Genomic DNA, 20,270 nt, shown 5'->3' on the forward strand with positions numbered 1-20,270 from the left:
TTTATATACAGAGATAGTATGTTAAAAGCAGATTTTAGTTCATATTCATGGTGTCCCAAAATAGCACAGTTGAGTACACTTAGATGTTCTTATGTACTTATCTTAAGAAGTACTAAAAAATAATAAGAAGAATAAAGAATAATAAATAATTTAGTATATTGAGTACAAAATTAGTGTGTGAAAATAGAGCACTTTAAGTGCATTATTGGAAGTGCACTTTTTTTGGCATGGGTCATGTTGTTCCAAACTCCCTTTTGTTAATCTTCAAAACAAATGGAGAGATGTCTGTCCCTCCACTGAAAGTCCATTCTACCAAATGGATGATTTGGAACAACATGAGGGTGAGTTTTTGAATTTGTTTGAATTTTTGTGTGAACTAATCCTTTAAGAACAAAATAAAGTTGTGTTATTCAATAAAAAATGGCACTCCAAGGTATTCAAAGTAGGATTTAAATTTTAAAAAGCCTTAATTGAATCATGGCTTACAGAGATACAAAATACCACAAACAGACTAAAAAGCCAGACTTGTCAAAGTTGTTATTGTTTTAGGATTAAATGGCATGAAGGGAAAGCAGTTTTACAGTACTATCAAGAAATGTTAGTGTTTTGCTGCTTAGCAGCACTACTGTTCACTTACAAGTGATAAATGTACAGTTCTACCCACTGGAAAACCCAATGAACTTCTAGTCTAGCTGCTATTAAATACTTCAGAACTTCGAAAAAAGTTTTCTTGATTTAAGTAGCGGCCTACGCAGAACATTTCAGCAATTATTTGTCATTGCCTCTTGCCTCAACTGGACCATTAGTTAAAGGATAATAATGGCATTAGTTTTGGCCTGATGGTGGTTCTGTGTAGTGTTCAGTGTTGGAGTGGTGAACGCCAGAGCGCTATGATTTCATGCAAAGGTCAAACTCGACTAAATGCTAATTAGCATGAGTCATCACATCCATTCATAGACCTGAACACATGCTACGTATGTAAACGCGGCAGGTCGCACTTCCACATTCATAACCGTCAACAGCCTCAAATTACCAGCACGGATTTATTCTTGAACTGTCAGGCATAAGAAAAGGACTCCAAACTAATTTGTCTCAGCCAAATGATAATCTTGTAACACAGAGACATGCACACTCTCCCACACGTACACACAGAATACATCTCAATGCATATCTGTATCACATGCTGTACACCGTTTCACAGAGTGCTTGGAGTTCAAGAATACAGCTGTTCGCTTGGATTCAACATATCTAGTGTTTACCAAACCAGTATCAAGCAGGCTGGCAAACAGCCGTCTTCACTAGGACAGTTTCAACCTCCATTGGAAGATTTAGGTCACTGGGCTAATATTTGCATAATAAACAGAAGAGCATGCGGAAGAGAATGGTGAATGAGAGGGTGTTGAAGGAAAAAAAACAGCTGATGCTTCAGATATGAAGACATGATGCAATAGCAAACAGTTTGATTGTAATGATATGTTGACCTCAGAAATAAGGTATCATTCTGAAACACTTTGAGGAGATTTTTCTCTTGTAAACATGTTTATATGACATTTTCAGGTTGTTCCACAGAAGCAGAATTGAGTTGTTTGTGCTATAATAGACTTTAGTCAGAGTAGCCATTTTAAATTGATAGTTTAAAGCAGTCCATTAAATGTTGTGACGTTGTGTATGTGGGATGTTCAGCTGTTGAAACATGGAAAATACACTACCATTCAAAAGATTGGGAGCAGTACATTTTTTTAAGAAAAATAAAGAAATTAATACTAAAATTGTATACAAAAATGACAGTAAAGACATTTATAATGTTGCAAAGATCAAATAAATGCTGTTCTTTTAAACTTCCTATTCTTAAAATAATCCTGATTTTTTTTTTTTTAATCACCATTTCCTCAAAAATATTACTGTTTTCAACATTGATAATGATAATGAATGTTTCTTGAGCACCAAATCAGCATATTAGAGTGATTTATGAAGGATCATGTTACACTGAAGACTGGAGTAATGATGCTCAAAATTCAGCTTTGCAACACATACATAAATTACATTTTAAAATATATTCAGATAGAAAACAGATATTTTAAATTGTAATACTATTTCAATTTATTGTAGTTTTTGCTGTATTGTTTTTTATCAAATAAATGCAGCCTCGGTGAGCATATAAAAAAAAGCACATTAAATATCTTACTGACCCAAATAGTAATGCATGTCTTTCCACAAATTTACAGTTAATAAAAGACTCTGGAAAACAGATTATGAAAACTGTTATGTGATTGAATGACCTACACTGTTGAGTAAATTATGTAAAAATAAAGTAGAAATTCAGTTTAGAAAATTATAACCAATTAGGTTAAATGCAATTAGGTGTCACCAATAAATACCCCAAAACCCAAAACAACAGACTCATGCACTTATTTGTTAAAGATATATTACATAATAGTATTAAGTAAATATTTTTATTCTGTCTTGTCATTCCTTGTTTTTTTCCCTCTTCATTTCTCGTTTCCTGTCATTCACAGTCAGTATTATCGCACCTCCAAAGTTAGAACGTGTCATAAGAAAACATAAAAGAATGGAGAAAAAGATATGAGAATACGGTCGCTTTGTGCAGGAAATTGTCAGGTGCAATCTCTCCACTCGTTTTTTAATGTCACAATAACATTTCCCCACACACCACCTCAGCACGTCTCTGTCACCTGGCAATAAGCAGGTCTGTTTATGACATCAGACTCTGCTGATTTGGCGCTACTGTGGCTGTCAATCATACTGCTTCATACTTCTATTAGAAGTACTTGCTAAAACAAACAATCACTATTACTGCACCTCATGCTTAGTGTTAAACAATGTATTAAACTTAACTCATCAACTAAGTGTGCAACATACATGATTCATGCCGCAAATCCTGCAGTTTGTTGAAGAGAGGTGTGTTATTACATTTTTAATGTAATAGAATTTGACATTTTTGCCAGGTTGGTGGTAAAACATGCAAAAAATCCCATGGACATACATTAGAGAAGGGACCCATGTCATTTCTAGAGATCAGAATATCATAGAGATGTGAGGGTAGGCATTGAAATGTCCACGCAATCAACCAGAGTAATCACCTAGTCAAAATTACACACATAAAGTACAAGTAAATTTTCAATATTAAGCATTAATATCTTTAAATTAGCTGTGAATGGTTTCAGATTCTGCCCACAACCAAGAATTCAAATCTAAATAAAAGATTCATCAGACTGTGGCAACAGTAATGCACATTACAACAGAACGAATATGCGAGTAAGTCTGAAAGTGAAACCTCACAACATCCTCTTATTTAGGGGGGAGCAGGCTGACAGGAAGGCTTATATTTATAATTAGATATACATTTGTCTGAGTCTTTTTTTAATGCACTACCATTACACTGGTGGAGACTCACGCTGGGGGTAAGCATGTCTAAAAGCATTTTCACACTGACACACACACACACACACACACACACACACACACACACACACACACTTCTGCCTCCACACGCTCTTGTTCTTCTCAATTTCGTCAAAACAATTTGTTGTACTTTTCCACAAAGTATGATTCACCCTCTGATGCATGCTCTTGTTCTTTTCAATTTCTTCAAAACATTTAGTACTTTTCCATAAAGCATGATTCACCCACTGACGTCTCAAAACACTATGCCGTTTCCTTGAACGTTTTGACGAAATGAAAGTGAGTAACTCTGTTAAAATGGAACTTTTTCATCAGAAACGCAAACCACCTTCTGAGTTTTGAGGCTTTTTAGTCATCTATATGCTAGTGCAGAGACCCCCAAACTTGTTTTTCAGCTGAACCCCTTTGGCATAAATATTTCATTGCAGTACCCCTCAGATTTTAAGTTAGTATTTCAAAACTTTAACAACACATTCACATGTTCACAATTCTCTGATGTCAGGCACTGGTTACATGACATACTGTATGCAGGTAAACAAATAGAAAAAATCTTTAGTAAGCCTAAATGCTTAAATTTGAGAAATGATTTATTGTTTTAATTTGACATTTGTATGATGTAATTAATTAAATAATAGCTTATCAACTCCAAATCAAATCAACTCAACTCAACTTAAATCTAGCAGTTCCCTCATGAAATACCATTTTGGGAAACACTGAGCTAGAATATTCCTATTGACAGAATGGCAAATGCACAGACTGAAAATATTCATGACTCATCCTGCACTTAGGGGCGTATCCAAATTTGTGTCCAATCAGATTCTTTCTATAATGATAATGCCCCTCTTGACTAGCAACATCATCTCGCATACACAAAACAGTACTTTTTTTTTTTTGCGATAGTTACCAACTCACTGTTTTAAAAACAAATATGTCAATGCAAAGAGTATCGCTGATAAATAACCTTAATTTATGTTGCCATCTGCTTATTTACAGTACTTAAAAGCAAGTCAATATACAGAATGATTGTTTGCAAACGCAATGGTCCATAGAACATAGTCCAATGTAGTCAAAACATAGTCCAATCATTTTTCTTCAACCTACAACTTTATTTTTTTACAGTCTACTAGAAGAAAACACTTTGGTTATCTCAATATCCAGTAGTTTGCTTGGATTAAACAAGCATTTTACTGTACCTCTGAATACATCTTCCCTTAACATCAGTCCTGTGCTAGTCTACACGGCTGGATGTCTTCGTGTATGCATTAGTGTATGAATCGTGTGACAACTACAAACAACAGCTATCCTGGCCACTTAGATATGCCTCATTTCACCTTCCCCATCGCCACCGCGACTCATCGCCTTCTCGGAGGGGCCACGTCCATGTCACCCACCAACACAAACACACACACACCTGCTGTTGCAGCCTGAAGGAGAAGGGTTAAATCCCCCCACCCTTATACACACAAACAAACACAACGCTCGTGTAAACGGTCCGCTCGCATACTCGCACACTCCCACCCCCCCAACCCCAGTCCTACACCAGCAGTCAGTTGTTAGTTAGGGGGAGGGGGTGTGAAGGGGAGAGGCTAGCGGAGGTCTTTGTGAGAGCGAGAAAGAGAGAGAGGAACAGAGCGTTCTATTTCTCATAGATGAGCAGCTGCTAGGCAGGACTGTCTTGAAAGCAGAGAGACAGTGAGAGAGACCATTTGGTGCCTGAATGTGAGCGAGTGAGCGAGCGAGGGAGAGAGAGACGCACACACTCAGCGTGAGCTTGTGGTTTAAGCAGACACTAGCCGTGCATTTAGGGAAACCCACAGTCTCAGCTCCCTGGGATAAAGGAGTGTTGTTTCTGGCCCTGCTCTTTTCCCTCTTTTTATTCTGTTTTGTTTTATTCCCTCCATCCTTTCTCTTCTTCCTTTTGCCTGCGGAAAGAGCTGGACCTCTGTTACCTCCCTGAAACACGCCGAGCCGGTAAGAGGGCACGCTAACTATTTCTGTTTCCTGCTTTTTTTGTGTGTCAGTCTTGTTGTATCTCATTTCTGCTTCATTCATTCTAATTGCTTGGGTAGAGAGAGAGGCTAGCGCGATACCTAGGTGATGCTGTACCGGCATCCGTCGCAGCCGGCTGGGTGCGGAAGAAGAAAAAGCGAGGGATTGGAGGAGAGAGGGAAAGGGGTGTTCTACTTTCTCAACCCCACGATCGGTCGACTGGGGCTCGTCCTCTTTCACTGCAGCACATGGCAGCCTATACACACACACACTGACACACAAACACACAACACTCCAGTTGCATTACATGTCCTGTAAAACTAACCGTCTGCTTTTATAAAGCTAATTAACGCACCTATTAGCCTAATCAATACACATCCTCTCACATTAACTGAGGCCAGTGGTGCATAAGGAGGCGTTATGGGCAAATAGTCAGGGGCGCTTTTATAGACGCACTGTACAAGCGTTTTCTTTCTCTTTAAGCGATGTGATAGCTTAATCTTCATAGAAATTACATTTTATTCCCAGTTGGCATTTGCACAGGCATTTCGGTGCAAACCAGAAACCACACAGGGCTAATTAGGCTGCATGTGGTTGTATGTGTGCATGCTTGTGCATTGTTGTAGATAAAAACATGTAGCATGTGAAGGGCTGAGAGAAATGAATGAAACCATGAATGGAGAGACGAACCACTCCTTTTTTCGATCCTCGCTCGCTCTCGTGTACATGGGAGAGGAAATTCACACCTGAGGGGGGAAGAGAGAGGTGGATGTATGAATGAAGCCCTAAAATATGAAATCTGGTCATACATGTCAGGATATGAATGCTTTTGGTTGCCAGACCCCTGACATGTCGGGAAAAAAATCAGGTTAGGTGGCAACAAAATCTGTCATTTACTGGTAATGAATTTGCGAGGGTGGTGAGCTTTTGTTTTTAGTCATTATATAAAATCATTGTTCCTTGCACAAGTACAAAAGACTAATACTCGTGTATTAAAAAGAACTTGAATCACACCAAATTTGACGTGTAACCTATACAATTAATGCAAATAAATGCAGCTGACAGCAAATATATGAATATATATATTTTATTACTACTAGAAATGATCGAAAATGCTTTTTAAACAAAAAAGTTTTGAATTTGACCATCAAATTATTATATACCTCATTAGTTGGTGTCAGCACCATATACACATCAGTTTATCACAAATATATGCTTTACCTTTATATATAATCAATATGAGGCTGAAAATTTATGTATTTGTCTGTTGCTAGGACACTCCCTTTGAACATTTTATACGAGGCCTCTGATTGGCTGCAGCCAATGATGCAAGTTTCTCACCCCAAATCTTTCCCCTTCGCCCATGGAAACATGCCTGTCTGCATTTCTTCCTTTCCATCTCTCTACCTCCGTGTCAGAGACCATCTAAAAGTCGTCTCCATCATGCATCTCTCTATCTCTTCTTTGTTACAATCAGGGTAGATGGATAGCGCCGACCGGTTTCTCTTTGTTGTCTTCCTATTTCAGATCAGTTGTATAAAAAAATCTACTGGCAGTAAGAAAGAAAAATCATTAAAGCTTAATACAGTAGCTGTTCATTCTCAGTGGTCTGCTCTCTGCTGATTTGTGATTTCTGGTCCTGTGCTGGTGGCAGTGACTCTGACCCCCACCTTCCACATGAGCATTATGTATGTGCTGTACTGTAAGTGGGTCAGGGTAGAGAGTGTGGCATGTCATGTGTGTCTCAGGGAAGTGGCCTGAAGCTGGACAGTCATAGAGCATGGGAATCAGGAGCGGAGGGGGTTGAAATGTCTTTGCTAACCTTGGGACAAGCTTCCACCATCACCGCTGCAGCTTGACCCATACGTGCATTATAATTGCATATGTATCAAGCTCAAAGGCTGAATGATGTGCGGAACACCAATAACTTCTTTTTGTGGTACTTAAAGGGGCAGTTCATCCAAAAATTAAAGTTCTGACATCATTTATATCGTTTACCCTCATGTCATTCCCAGGGGCATTTCTAGTGTTTCATCAGTACTGTGGCACAGCCAGGCCCCATATTTTTTGCCCATATTCTCAAATGGGCAGAAAATAAAATTTGCCCATATTTTCAAAGTCTTATTAAATGCTGTTTTGGATACAAATGGATATAAATTGTCTATACCTGCAGTACAGAATTGTTCACAAGCTGCACGCGCAATAAAGAGCTGCTTCGTCATTGACAAACAATACATTTGCAAGTTTTACTTTCTACAATGGAAAACAAAAAAAATATATATCAGCGGCAAACAATTCAGTGTTTGAGTAAATGAATGAATCCAAATGAATCCAAATGAAGTTCTAATTCTAAATTAGAATTTACTAATTATAATATTATCAGAAAAATTACACTAACTATTATTATAATAGTGTACTAACTACACTATTATAATATTATCAGAAAAATTATTCTCAGGTCAGTATATCTTCATTGACATATAAAGATTTATTAATATTTTACTGGGGCACAGCAGTACTCAAAAAGTGTGTAGTGATGCCCCTAGTCGCTCCAAACTTTCATGACATTTTATCTTCTGCAAAACACAAGTTTTCAAGAACGCTGGAGCTCAGACAACCATTGACTTTCGTTGTATGGAAAAAAAAACACATTTTTCAAAATATCTTCTTTGTGTATATGAAATACATGACTTGAAAGGAACACCTTGCTCTGCGATCTTCAGCTTGGTGCCGTTTATCTCCATGAGAATGCTGACATCTTTTATAAGAGGAGTAATGGATTAAATTTGAAACCTCAGTAAAACACAAGGCTAATTTTAAACGACCTGATAATACTAATGGATCAAATCTAACCAAATCCAGTCAACTGATAACCTGTGTGCTATGAAATTGCCGGATTAATGTCTACACCACTAACTTAAGTTCAAAAAGACATTTCAAATCAAAAGATGGGGGATTACAGAGCCATTGTAAAGTGTAAAGACTCACATACTATTTTTAATAGCTTGTCTGATCCCCTCTTAAAATCCCACTGTACTTTCTCTTTAATGACTTACAGGAATAATATCACAAATTTTGCCAATGGATCTTATGGCATATTAATGAAGTTTCAAAAGTAAGCTTAAAAATTTGTCTCGCTAAACGAGGTCAGGCTTTTTATCAAACTTTCTTTAACGCCTATAATTAATTGAACGAATTTGCAACTTCATTTACCCTCAATGTGTTTAACTGTAAGGGATGTAATTGTGATTGATTTAGCCATTTTCACGATCAGTGTCTTGCTTCAAGTGCGTTTTGGCACTAATTCTTCAAATAAATTAAACTCCATTTTCTTACGTACACACAAAAAGTAGCTACACAATATGTACATCGCTCAAAACAGCTGTCACAGGAAATGGTTACAGATACTATATTAGGTCACGGTGACCTGTGTCCACATTTTGATTTCCTACAGGCCTGAGGCGAGAGCAACGGGCTGAGACAGCGCTATGTGAGACGGTATGTCTATCTGCACCCATAGCATGTAGAGGCCAGACACTTTACACTGCTGCAGACTCACAGATCTCTTTCAGAAGGGCATGATGTGTCTAGATGACAGTGGATAGTCTCTGAGACCATTTTATGCTTTTGCATGCATTTTATGATCAGTGCGTCACCACATTCGGAAATGTGAGAGATTTGCAGATGTACTGTATGTCCAAAACCGTCAAAATGTCCATTGTCCGAAAAATTGAAAGTGGAACAATCTTGCATAAATTCTAATACTGAAATGATTAAGCTTCAACTATGTAGCTTCACTTAACAAACAGAATAGCAAAAATGACTGTTTTCAAACAGGTTTTCCCAAAAGGCTCTATTGGGACATTGAGAACCAGCCCACTGTAGGATTAAAACAAGACTGAGACTTTTTATTTGGCAGACAGGCTCTGTGGAGCAGAGGCAAAGTGAGTGATGGTGGAGCTGATACCGGGGTTCTCATCTCATCTCCTCTTATCTGTCTATCTGCCCTGCAAAATCAGACCAGCGAGAGCAGGGAAGTTGCTGCCAGATTTCCCACCAAACGCTTTGATGAGCAATCAGAAGCTTGAGGAGCAAGTTAACAAAAACCCAAATAGCCTCGCTCCAAAGACACAAGTTTTTAAACTGGGTCATGTTTAAATTTCCATTAGTTATGGGTATCAAAAGCCTCCTTGTGCTTGAGCTGTGCATCCAACCACACTCTTTTTTTTGGTGTAAATTGTTCTGTCACTTAGTAAAAGGCAAATAAAACATGCACAGAGTACATCACATGCCCTCACTTTTGAAAAAACATGAACAAAACTACCCAAGATCAAAAGTATATGACCTAGACGGCATTAAATGAGGTTCACTTGGAATGAGGATAAATATTTGTTTTGTGCAATAAATTTGGCTTAATAAAAAGCACTTAATTAATACAAGGAATAGGCAACATGTTAATAATAAATATCAATGCCTGACTTTAAGTACATTTTTGTATAGTGTTACATTATAAAAAATTTTGGCAAGGCAATTTTATTCACATAACAAATTTCGGTAATGCTTTAGTTAATTACACTAGTTTACATGAACTAACAATTAAAAATACTTGTACTTGTAAAAAACTACTGTAGTTAATATTCATTTAAACATTTACGAATACATTATTAAAATCAAAAGTTATATCTGCAGACATAAACATGGTTATATTATTTAATGGACCTGAGCTAACATGAACTAGTGAACAGTTGTATTTTTATTAACTTACATTAACAAAGATGAATAAATACTGCAACAAATGTATTGCTCATAGTTATTGTTAGTTAACACATTAACATGGGACCTTATTGTAAAAAAGTGTTACCCAAATTTCATACACGGTGCATGGAAATTATAAATAAATAAATGAACGTACTAATTAATAAAATACTACTAATAATAATGATAATAATGTGAAGGGTGCATCTTCTAGAAAAGTCACTACTTCAGGATTCATATTTCTTCTGTTTTGAATACTGCAAAAACCTTTTGATAAGATAGAGCATGGCAACCCTGATGAAAGGACCCACATAGCTGGTAACTATCATATGTTTTTTGGATGCTGGTCCTCAGGACGAGATGCTAGTGTGCTGATGTCCCAGCAAGACTTCTTCAGTCCACCAGCTATAGACCGACCAGCATAACAGCTTGGAGCACTGGAAATTCATGATGGTCTTTCCAGAACGGTTCTGAACTAAGACATTAGACAAACACGTGTGATTTGAGCATTATTCCAAGGAGATTGCAAGTGTTCTTGCTATATTTAGCACCTGGTTTTGCTCCCTGACCTTGAGCAGGTGTGTTCCACACGGGGAGTGAGAAAGCCAGAGAAATGGGTGAAACAGACACAAACTGGCAGGTAGACCTCAGTGCAATGTGGTTTTGCTTGGTCAATCACACCAATGGCAGTAGCGTCTTTTGTTTTTCCATCAGAAAGGGGGGAAGACGGCAATACCACAATACATGGGGCACGTGCCTTTGTGCAAATGGTCACTCTCTTAATGATGCTTTCTGGTGTTTTGCTGCTAATAAACACATCATATACTCTCAGGGGATGTTCTGATTTTTAAAAACGAGATCAAAATGAGCCTGAGGGTAGAATTTGGTTATTATGGATCTGGATATTGCTACTGTATTTCTATTAAGGAGACAATGAAGCAAAACAGTGGAATCCATTTATCCATTCCTGACAGTTCGTTTGATGTTTGCTCATTGTTTTGCATTGTGTTTTGCTAATAAGGTCCTTAAAATGTAATTCATTGGAAAATTCCAAAATCTAAAGCTTCATTTTGTGCTGTAGTTAATTCCACTCATCAAAAGGAGTGAGCAAAACAATGTCTCTGCGATCAAGACTTTTGTCTTGATCTTATCTTTTGTCAGCCCTTGAGCAAAGGCACACAATGCTAATTTGCAATTGCCCTGTGCGCTATTCTCCGGTCTCAGCCTTTTTTCTTCTAGCGCCGTGGATGGAGAGATCATGGGGGAGGGGTGGCGGTGGAGAATTGTTCCCTTCTTTCTCTCTCCTCTTCCCGCTTCCTGCACTAGCATGTTTTGCTATTCTCTAATATTGGTGTAGGTGGCACGGGACCGATGATGGCCGAGCATCCTCAACCCTGTCAGCTGTAGCATTGGATTTCCATTTATTCACTTCATCCGGCGCTGACGCTGCCATCTCCCATCAAGCCCAGAGGCGAGCCCGCTGTCAATACCCATTTCTCTTTGAGGACCTGCCATGCTTGGCTAATGCTATCTCCACACACTGTAGAAGCTATAATGATGCTCATTAAAAAAGTTGGACATGTCATAGACAGGAAGTGAGAGGGACAGGCAGAGTGAAAAAGAAAGGAGAAATCATCACTATTATTGTTCCCTGACTTCCCTTGTGAAACAGAAGTACACTTAAGCATACAGTACTTTTAATGGGATGCTTTTGACCACTTACTTGTATGTTTATTGTAATTAAATGAAAATTTCAGTAACACTTTAGCATAGAGACAAATTCTCACTATTAACTAGTTGCTTATTAGCATGCCTATTATTAACATATTGGCTGTTTATTAATACTTATAAAGCATATATTCTGCATGACCATATTCTAAATCCCTATTCCTACCCAACTACCTTAATAAGCAGCAAATTAGGAGTTTACTGAGGCAAAAGTCATAGTTAATGGTTCGTTAATAGGGAGAACTGGACCTTAAAATAAAGTATGTCCAAAAATGTTTACAGTTTAAATGCAAATTATATTAAATGCAATAAGCCTTTTAGAATGTTTTTCTCACCCAGGACTTAAGTACATGTTTATATGTAATTTCATAATTCTACTGTATTTAAAATATGGTAATGTTTAGTGTTGAATGTACTGACAAGGATTTATGGTACATGATAAAATAGTAATAGTATATGATAAAATATACTTAATTACCATTTCTATTTAAACTTGTATATTGTTTATTTAAATATGTTTTTACACATTTGAAATGATTAAGTTGTAATTAAGTACATTTAAAAGATATTAACTTTAAATGTAATATTGACTAGCACTGATAAAATTATAATCAAGTACTTTACATGGGCTTTAGTATGTTTGTATGTACTTCAAAATGTACATCAAAGTATAACTTTTAAATTGACATTATTACAAAGTCTACTTACAGTACACTTAGGTGGCCTGTTATTTCATTAATATTCATTCATATTTATCTGCTAATACAGTATTGTAAAAATATCATTCTTTTTCACAAGGTTTTCTCTGCCTGAGAATAAAGAGTTTAAGAAAACTGAAAAAGCTTTTTGCTCTTTGTTCATTTCTCTCCACTATCCATATACATTATTCTTATAAATATATCAGTCTGAAAGTGCTTTCAAAACATGTTTGTATGTTTTAAGTATATTAAAGAGCCATTTTTGATAAAGACTAGTCCAAATAATGTGGACTAGTTTATCCCATACCCATATATGATACCTTTATGAATTAAAATCCTAAATAAAAGATGCCCCCTTCTAAAGGCACATTCCGATCAAACGGGAGCCTCATTCAAGGTTAATAATGTGTTGGCTTGGAGGCTTTTACTGTAGTTTGATTCGAATTTGCAAACAGTATTTTCACATACTTAAAACCTATTCACATTAAGCCTGAATGTTCATTGTGACAATATTTTGAATAGAAACATTGGACCTATTCACATATTTACATGTATTCATTTGGTAGATGCTTTTATTCAAAGAGACTTACAAATGAGGAACATCAGAAGCAATTTATAGAGCCTACAATATTTTCAGAACAAAATGCTCGACCAATGTGTTATTTATGTACAATTTATGTGCATAAATTGCACCTTTTTGAGTACAACAGCTTGTCAAAGGGGCAATGTTGTGTCTTATTTAACCCTAAAAGGCTCGTAGTAGTTCCTCAAGATTACATCTTACCCCAAAGTACAAAATGCACCTTTAAAGGGTAGATAAGGTACAAAGTTGTTCCTTTAAGGGTACTACCCCAGTGGCTAGTTGTTGTACTCCTAATTTTGCACTTTTTTCCCCCTGAAAGTGCAGTTTGATTAAAAACTGAACAATAAATGAGATTTCAGTTCAGCTGCTGTATTGGTGACTCTAAAACAGAGGTGTATTTTCATTAAAAAGTGCTCTTTTAAACAGTGTAGAGTCTATTCTCCCTAATTTCTGCTTCAAAAAACAAAAATAAATGCGGCATTAGTGCAAATGGAACTATAAATGGGCTTTAAACGGGCCAAAACAACTTTAAGAGCCTTCTGTAAAGAGTGAATGTAGAAGAGAACATCTGTTCCAGTTTCTCAGAGAGCTCTTTATTGTAATGCAAGTCCTTTAGATAAAGTCCTTTTGAAGTGACCGTGTCCTGCCGCAGCATTGTTAGGATGTTGCTGGCAAAGGTCAAAGTTCATTAAGAAATGCTTGACCTTGTGTTTTGTTCACTGTGACATGAACATCAGTCAGACCTATATTGTACAAATCATTACAACTTTATCCTTTAACATTTAAACACTCTTCTTCTTCTGGGGGTGGACAGGCTTGATCTATGCGCTCGGTATGCTCTCAAAGACATTTCTTGGTCCCTGGCGACCCTGGATGACCCTGTCCTCTGCACGGTCAATAAGTCTGAAGTCTCTTAACGCTGCAGTGAATTCAATTGCAGGTCATATTCCACTGGACTATACTGTAACTCCACAGCATGCATCCAACACTTTAAATATTGCTAGTGACTTTTGAAGAAAAACACATTGTTATACACTACCGTTCAGGGACGGTGTTTTGTGTAATATGTCCCCTACGTATTCTACGCCCATGCGTACCATTTATAGATGAATAAGTACTGGTTATAGACTAATGGTTATACCTTATCAGCATTAAATTAATCAAAAGTGACTGTAAAGACAATTTTAAGGTTACAAAAAACTTTTATTTCAAATAAATGCTGTTCTTTTTATTCACTCTGTTCATCTAGAATCCTGGTTTACACAAAAAATATGAAGCAGCACAACTGTTTTCAACATTGATAATAAAAAGAAATGTTTCTTAAGCAGCAAATCAGTGTATTAGAATGATTTCGGAAGGATCATGTGACACTGAAGACTGGAGCAATGATATCACAGGAATAAATTACAAATTAAAATATATTGAAAAAAAAACAACAATTATAGTATCACTGAGAAACTATAACTTTTTATTAATATTGTGAATCATTTTTTAATTTTATATTTTAGTCAATTTTTTGTCATTTTTGTTGTGTTTTGTCATTTTGAGTTTAGAGAGAGTTTCTATTATAATTATTAATTATTCATTTAAGTTTTAGTTGTTTTAGTGCATCAAGTTAAGATAAATTAAATACAATTTAAAAATAATTTTTAATATTCTAAGTAACGTTTTTTTATGGTTTTAATTTTAGTTTCACTTTTAATTTTAGTTAGCTACCGTAGCATATTATATATATTACACAATATTACAGTTTTTACTATATTTTTGATCGAATAAATGCAGCCTTGGTGAGCATAAGAGTCTTCTTTCAAAAAGTATTACCGACCCAAACATTTGAACGGTAGTGTAAACATTTTCATAATCAGTGTACCTAATTTTATTTAAAGTAAAGAGTAATTTTATTGGTAGATTCAATGACATATACATTGTGTTTACATTTTTAGGTGAAATGAACCTACAAATTGTACTTATTTGTCTCTGCACATTAAGCTGTGTATTTTAACATCTAAAATGAACACACTTCAGTGGAACTATACAGTAGAACTGATCCTGAGTCAGTTTATATCATGTTAGTGTGGTAAATGATCCCCAGATGTCATTTTAGATGAAGAAGGATCATATCAGTCATAAAGTCACTGCAGTGAGCAGGTCGCTTTGTGTGCTGCATGATGCTGCACACTGCCTCAGATTTATGAGGGACATTGCCGCATAATGCATTGAGCTAACTGTTTACATGCCTCTTTATTTGGAGGGTGATACTGGGTGTGTGTGATGATAGATTGGTGGCTGGCCGTGCCATTCAAGAAATGAATCAGATTGTGACCTGTCGAATGTATCCCATGAATCCCTCCCCAGAGGTTTATCACTATATTGTTTGCCTGACTGACCGCTTTAAAACAAGCCACTGTATGTAAGCACATCCATAACCATAAATTAATATAAGTTTCAGTGACCAGTTATTACACTGTGCAGGTAACAAATATTTAACAAAGACTGCCTAAAGAAAATAAGTACTGCTAGCCTATAGAGCCATTATATACATTTTCTTAATTCTGACAATTTTCTTTCAAATTACTTCATTAGTCCTATTATTCTCAATTTTTTATGAGAATTTTAAAATAGGTGTTTCATAGTTTGTATAATATGTGTATTTGCATTAATGGGTTGCTCTAATCTTGTTCTCAGAAATAAGAATACAATTTGTTTGTGCTTTTTTTAAATTACGGTAATAAGGATTTGATGAGGTTTGCATAGCGGTCATGAAAATAATGTCATTAATAGAAAAAAAATTTATCCTAAAAGGCTTAATTATCTCTTAAGCAACAATTCAAAACATATGGAGAGATTTTGGCAGGAAAAATGCGATGCCATGTTGTTCGCATTCTGAGCCTTTTTTCTGAAACATGTTAATCTGACCATCTCTTTATTTCTCATTCTTTCTCTCAGGTAGCGGGGGCTGATGCTGTGATACTGCAGGAGAAACATAAAGGCTCTCATTTGATGCAGTGAAGTGCTCCGTGTGGAAAATCGCAAGCAAAGGTATGGAACAAAAACAATGCATCCCTATTCGTCAAGCCATATGGCACCATGCATGAGAAAAAGATGTGAAAATACAAGGTAAAAAAATTGTCTGACAGCAACTGCATTCTGTCTGCCCACTTTGTGATGGCGCAGATTTTCTCATCGGTTTCAGCACAAACAGCAGAGTCACAACTCCAATCAAAAATAGCCTATTAGCAGATGCCATGCAGAAACATTTATAGATATTAGTTTCCATCTTTGAAGCCGTGCTTATTTAGTGCAGTCTGCCATTCATCTCTTTATGCAGTAATGAAACCAACAGATTTGAGACAAAAGCTTTAGTGTTAAAGTTATGCAACTTCCTGGAAGTGACATTACAATAAATATGCATTTCCTTGGTCAGGTCTGGACTAGTCTGAGCGGATCAGAAAGGGACAGTGTGATATTGCTGTGTAAGCACAAGTTTTTGCTCTAGTTTCTGTCTCAGACAGTTGCGATCCGTTTTTGGTCGGCCCAACAAGCTGCCACCAGGGTCACTTCCTTATAACTAAGTACACTGGGGCTCTGTTCTCAATATTTATTTCTACAAAGTCTGCTTTAATGAATTTCCTCTTTTTCACTTTAGCCCAAACAAAAAATTTGATATCACAGATCATTTTAATCCAGAAAATAGCAAAAACTACAAAAGATTAGGTACTTTTTTTACTACAGAGCACAAATCGATGACTGTGTTATTCTAAATTCAGCAGAGGATACGTTTTGTACACAGGAAACTGCAGCTAGAGAGCTCAAGCTATCGGTAAAGCCCTGCACTAGTATAAGCCAGCAGTTCTTTAACCTCTCACCCTATCTTAACCAAGCATACATGTATAATGGTACCACAGAGAAACAGTTTCACCAGGCTCTTTTAAATTAAGCCCTGCCTTTAAATAGCTGTCAGAAAAAGAGAAGTGTGAAAAGAGCAGAGCGATGTTGAACGCAGAGCTGCAGAGGGGACCGTTGGTAAGGCTGAGAGGGTTCCTGTGGGGCTGTACGGCACCAGCCGCATTAAGACGGACTCTTCACAGCTGGGTTCAGGGACAGCTCTGGAGGAGGAGTACAGCGGAGGAACAGACTCGGATAGGAGTGGAAAACTGACAGGACTAGCACAGTGAGGCTTTATTAAGGGAAGTCGGAAGAAGGAAGGCAAACATTTGTTGGCTGGTAAGTAAAGGACAGTCATATGTGTCAAGCTGTATGCTTTTTGTTGATGTGACAGATACGGAAGATTAATTATTGGTTGACAGTTTCAGTTTTTCAGTGAGAACTTTGGGGAGACAAAAGATTGATGGATCTGAGGTTTACGTGAGAGCTTCTGTTGGAATGAGATAGATAGATAGATAGATAGATAGATAGATAGATAGATAGATAGATAGATAGATAGATAGATAGACAGACAGACAGACAGACAGAGACAGATAGATAGAGACAGACAGACAGACAGATAGAAAGAGACATACAGACAGACAGACAAACAAACAAACAAACAGATAGAGACAGACAGACACACAGAGGCAGACAGACAGACAGACAGACAGACAGACAGACAGACAGACAGAGACAGACAGACAGAGACAGACAGACAGACAGACAGACAGACAGACAGACAGACAGACAGACAGACAGACAGACAGACAGACAGACAGACAGACAGACAGACAGACAGACAGACAGACAGACAGACAGACAGACAGACAGACAGACAGACAGACAGACAGACAGACAGACAGACAGACAGACAGACAGACAGACAGACAGACAGACAGACAGACAGATAGAGACAGACAGACAGACAGATTCAGACAGACAGACATAGACATATAGGCAGAAAGAAAGACTGTTATATACTTTAGACTAGGATTTGGCTGGTGATTTTGATGATGAAAGCCTCAGATAGAGAGAGAGTACAGGCGGGAGAGGGGATGTGGTCCAGTCATGGAAACAGGGCTCTACTGGTGGTTGCCAGGAGACAGGCAGAGCGGGATATATTGCCTCTTAAGTGATAAACAGGCTGAGAGGAGCCATCTTTGCGTTGTGTGCCATAAGCGAAGGATATGGCTTGATATGAAAGATTTAAAAGCCTAGATATGTAACAGCCAGATTCTTATTTCGAACACTGCCAATATGCACATTTGTGTCTCTTGGGAAATGCCATGATAGGTTTTGTGTTATCATCAGTGCCACGATAATCTAGCTATTTTATTTCTTGAATGTTTCTATATACTAGTCTGTCCAGAATTGTTCCTCTATTGCAAGCTTTTATTTGTACTATTTGTACTATTTTGCCAACTGCAGTTGATATTTAGTGCATGCAAACTGATTTAACAAACAAAATGGTTATGATGGTTATGTTGAATTATATTCTAACCAAATGCAATGCAATAAAGCAACAAGCAGCAAAAAACATTTATTCTAAGCAAATCAGAGTTTTTGTCAATCACTTAGTTTCTGTTTATGTTATGTTGAGCTGGTTAGCCCCGCCCATGGTGAAATCTCATTGGTCCAAAATCATACTTCACAATGACTGATTATCTATAAATGTGTCATGTCACATAAGCATTTTCGCTTTCAGTATGGACAGTCAGATTTGCTATAAACGTTGAGTCACAGCTGGTTAGGACAGGCAGACCTCAGCTATGTGCTACTACACAGTGTTAATGTCAGTTCATTTACTATTACCATACCATTATATTAAGTTACTGTACATCTCAAGTCACACGATGCTAGATCACCACCAAAAGGTGTTTTTTCCTGCTTGTGCGGTTTGTGTCATGATCTCTTTTTTTTATTACTGCTCTTTTCCTGTATTATATTCAAATGCTACATTGCAACAAACAACATAATATTCACATCTTTAAAGGCATGCATTCATTTTTTACCACACTGCCATAATGTAGAAAAGAAAGGAAAATTGATTAAAAAAAATTACTTTTTTCTGTCCCCACAACAAACACTGTATTACAGCAGTTACAGCACTTTGTCAGAAGGATTATTTTGTTGAATTATTTCAGACACAAACAGCCTCTTTTATTAGTTTACCCTATGAAAAAACTAGCAGCATTTTTCAGCTTTATGCAATGCACAGTCTGGCTCTTACCACAGCATATGACAAAAGTTTTTGCAGTGAATACACACTGACAGTCTAGGAGTCTTGCTAATGAGTATCATCTAGGTTGTATTCCTTTGTACTGTATGTATTTGTCTTCCTTGCCCAGGTTTGCCAGCCATGGGGAACCTCATTAAGGTCCTTGGCAAGGATTTAGAGAACTGTCCTCATTTTTTCCTGGATTTTGAAAGTAAGTTTTTCGCTGGTGTACGGTGTGTGTACGTGTGCTCGGATGTGTGTATGTGTGTGTGATTGGAGATGGAGCTATCAGGGTTGGAGCAGGTGTAGACGCATCCTCTAGGTGGATTAAGACAGACTGAAGTTTTTTTTTTGCTTTTGGAAACTGTTTCTTTTTGCTTTCTTCACGATTGTGTTCACTCGTGTCCATTTATGTATAGAAAGAGAGCAGCAAGAAGGAGTTTCAGTGTGACCATGTGACCATATCAACATCGCCCGAGAATCTCGACACCTAAAGTCCATCCCACACCCTATACGCCCCGACCCCCATCCCAGACTCCACGCACATTCACACGAACACACACCCAACACCAGACACAGGTCTGCCACATCTCCCATGACCCACATGCTTCTCCCTTCTCTCTGTTCCAGGGGGATCATGGGAAATCTCCTGAAACTGCTGGCTTGCACCGAACTTGAGCATGGCCCAATAGTTTTCCTTGACTTTGAACGTGAGACCATCAGCTTCTTATGTTTTGAGTTTGCTTTTCTTTCCCATTTGATCATGGTTCCTCCTCATTCGCTGTCCTCTACATTTTCACTTCCTTTTCTCCGCCATCCCTCTGTTTGTGCATCAATGCCTGGCATTCAAGTGTTTTTCGGTGACCTCGATTTGTGATGTGACTTTTTTTGCGCTCCTCTCCAGGTCGGCTGTGATCCGCTGAACTAAAGGTCGTCGTACGAATGCCAT

General features: G+C 37.4%; 1 protein-coding gene across 2 annotated transcripts in view; it reads left to right on the forward strand.

The window, feature by feature from the left end:
* The first annotated feature begins 5,078 nt into the window (after positions 1–5,078).
* Positions 5,079–20,270, forward strand: part of LOC107687090 (protein FAM49A-like) — a 30,993-nt gene continuing 15,801 nt past the window's right edge. Inside the window, exons 1-3 of one of the 2 annotated variants that reach the window (XM_016484269.1) lie at positions 5,079–5,394; positions 16,123–16,215; positions 19,452–19,532. In XM_016484269.1, coding sequence (XP_016339755.1) covers positions 19,463–19,532 — 70 coding nt within the window. In that variant the 5' untranslated portion in view covers positions 5,079–5,394; positions 16,123–16,215; positions 19,452–19,462. Of the gene's footprint in view, positions 5,395–16,122; positions 16,216–17,158; positions 17,401–19,451; positions 19,533–20,270 lie in introns of those variants that run through there. The other variant, XM_016484270.1, reaches the window with a different exon arrangement.

The sequence above is a fragment of the Sinocyclocheilus anshuiensis genome, unplaced genomic scaffold, assembly GCF_001515605.1.
Source record: "Sinocyclocheilus anshuiensis isolate Anshui unplaced genomic scaffold, SAMN03320099.WGS_v1.1 scaffold1251, whole genome shotgun sequence".
Lineage (NCBI taxonomy): Eukaryota > Metazoa > Chordata > Actinopteri > Cypriniformes > Cyprinidae > Sinocyclocheilus > Sinocyclocheilus anshuiensis.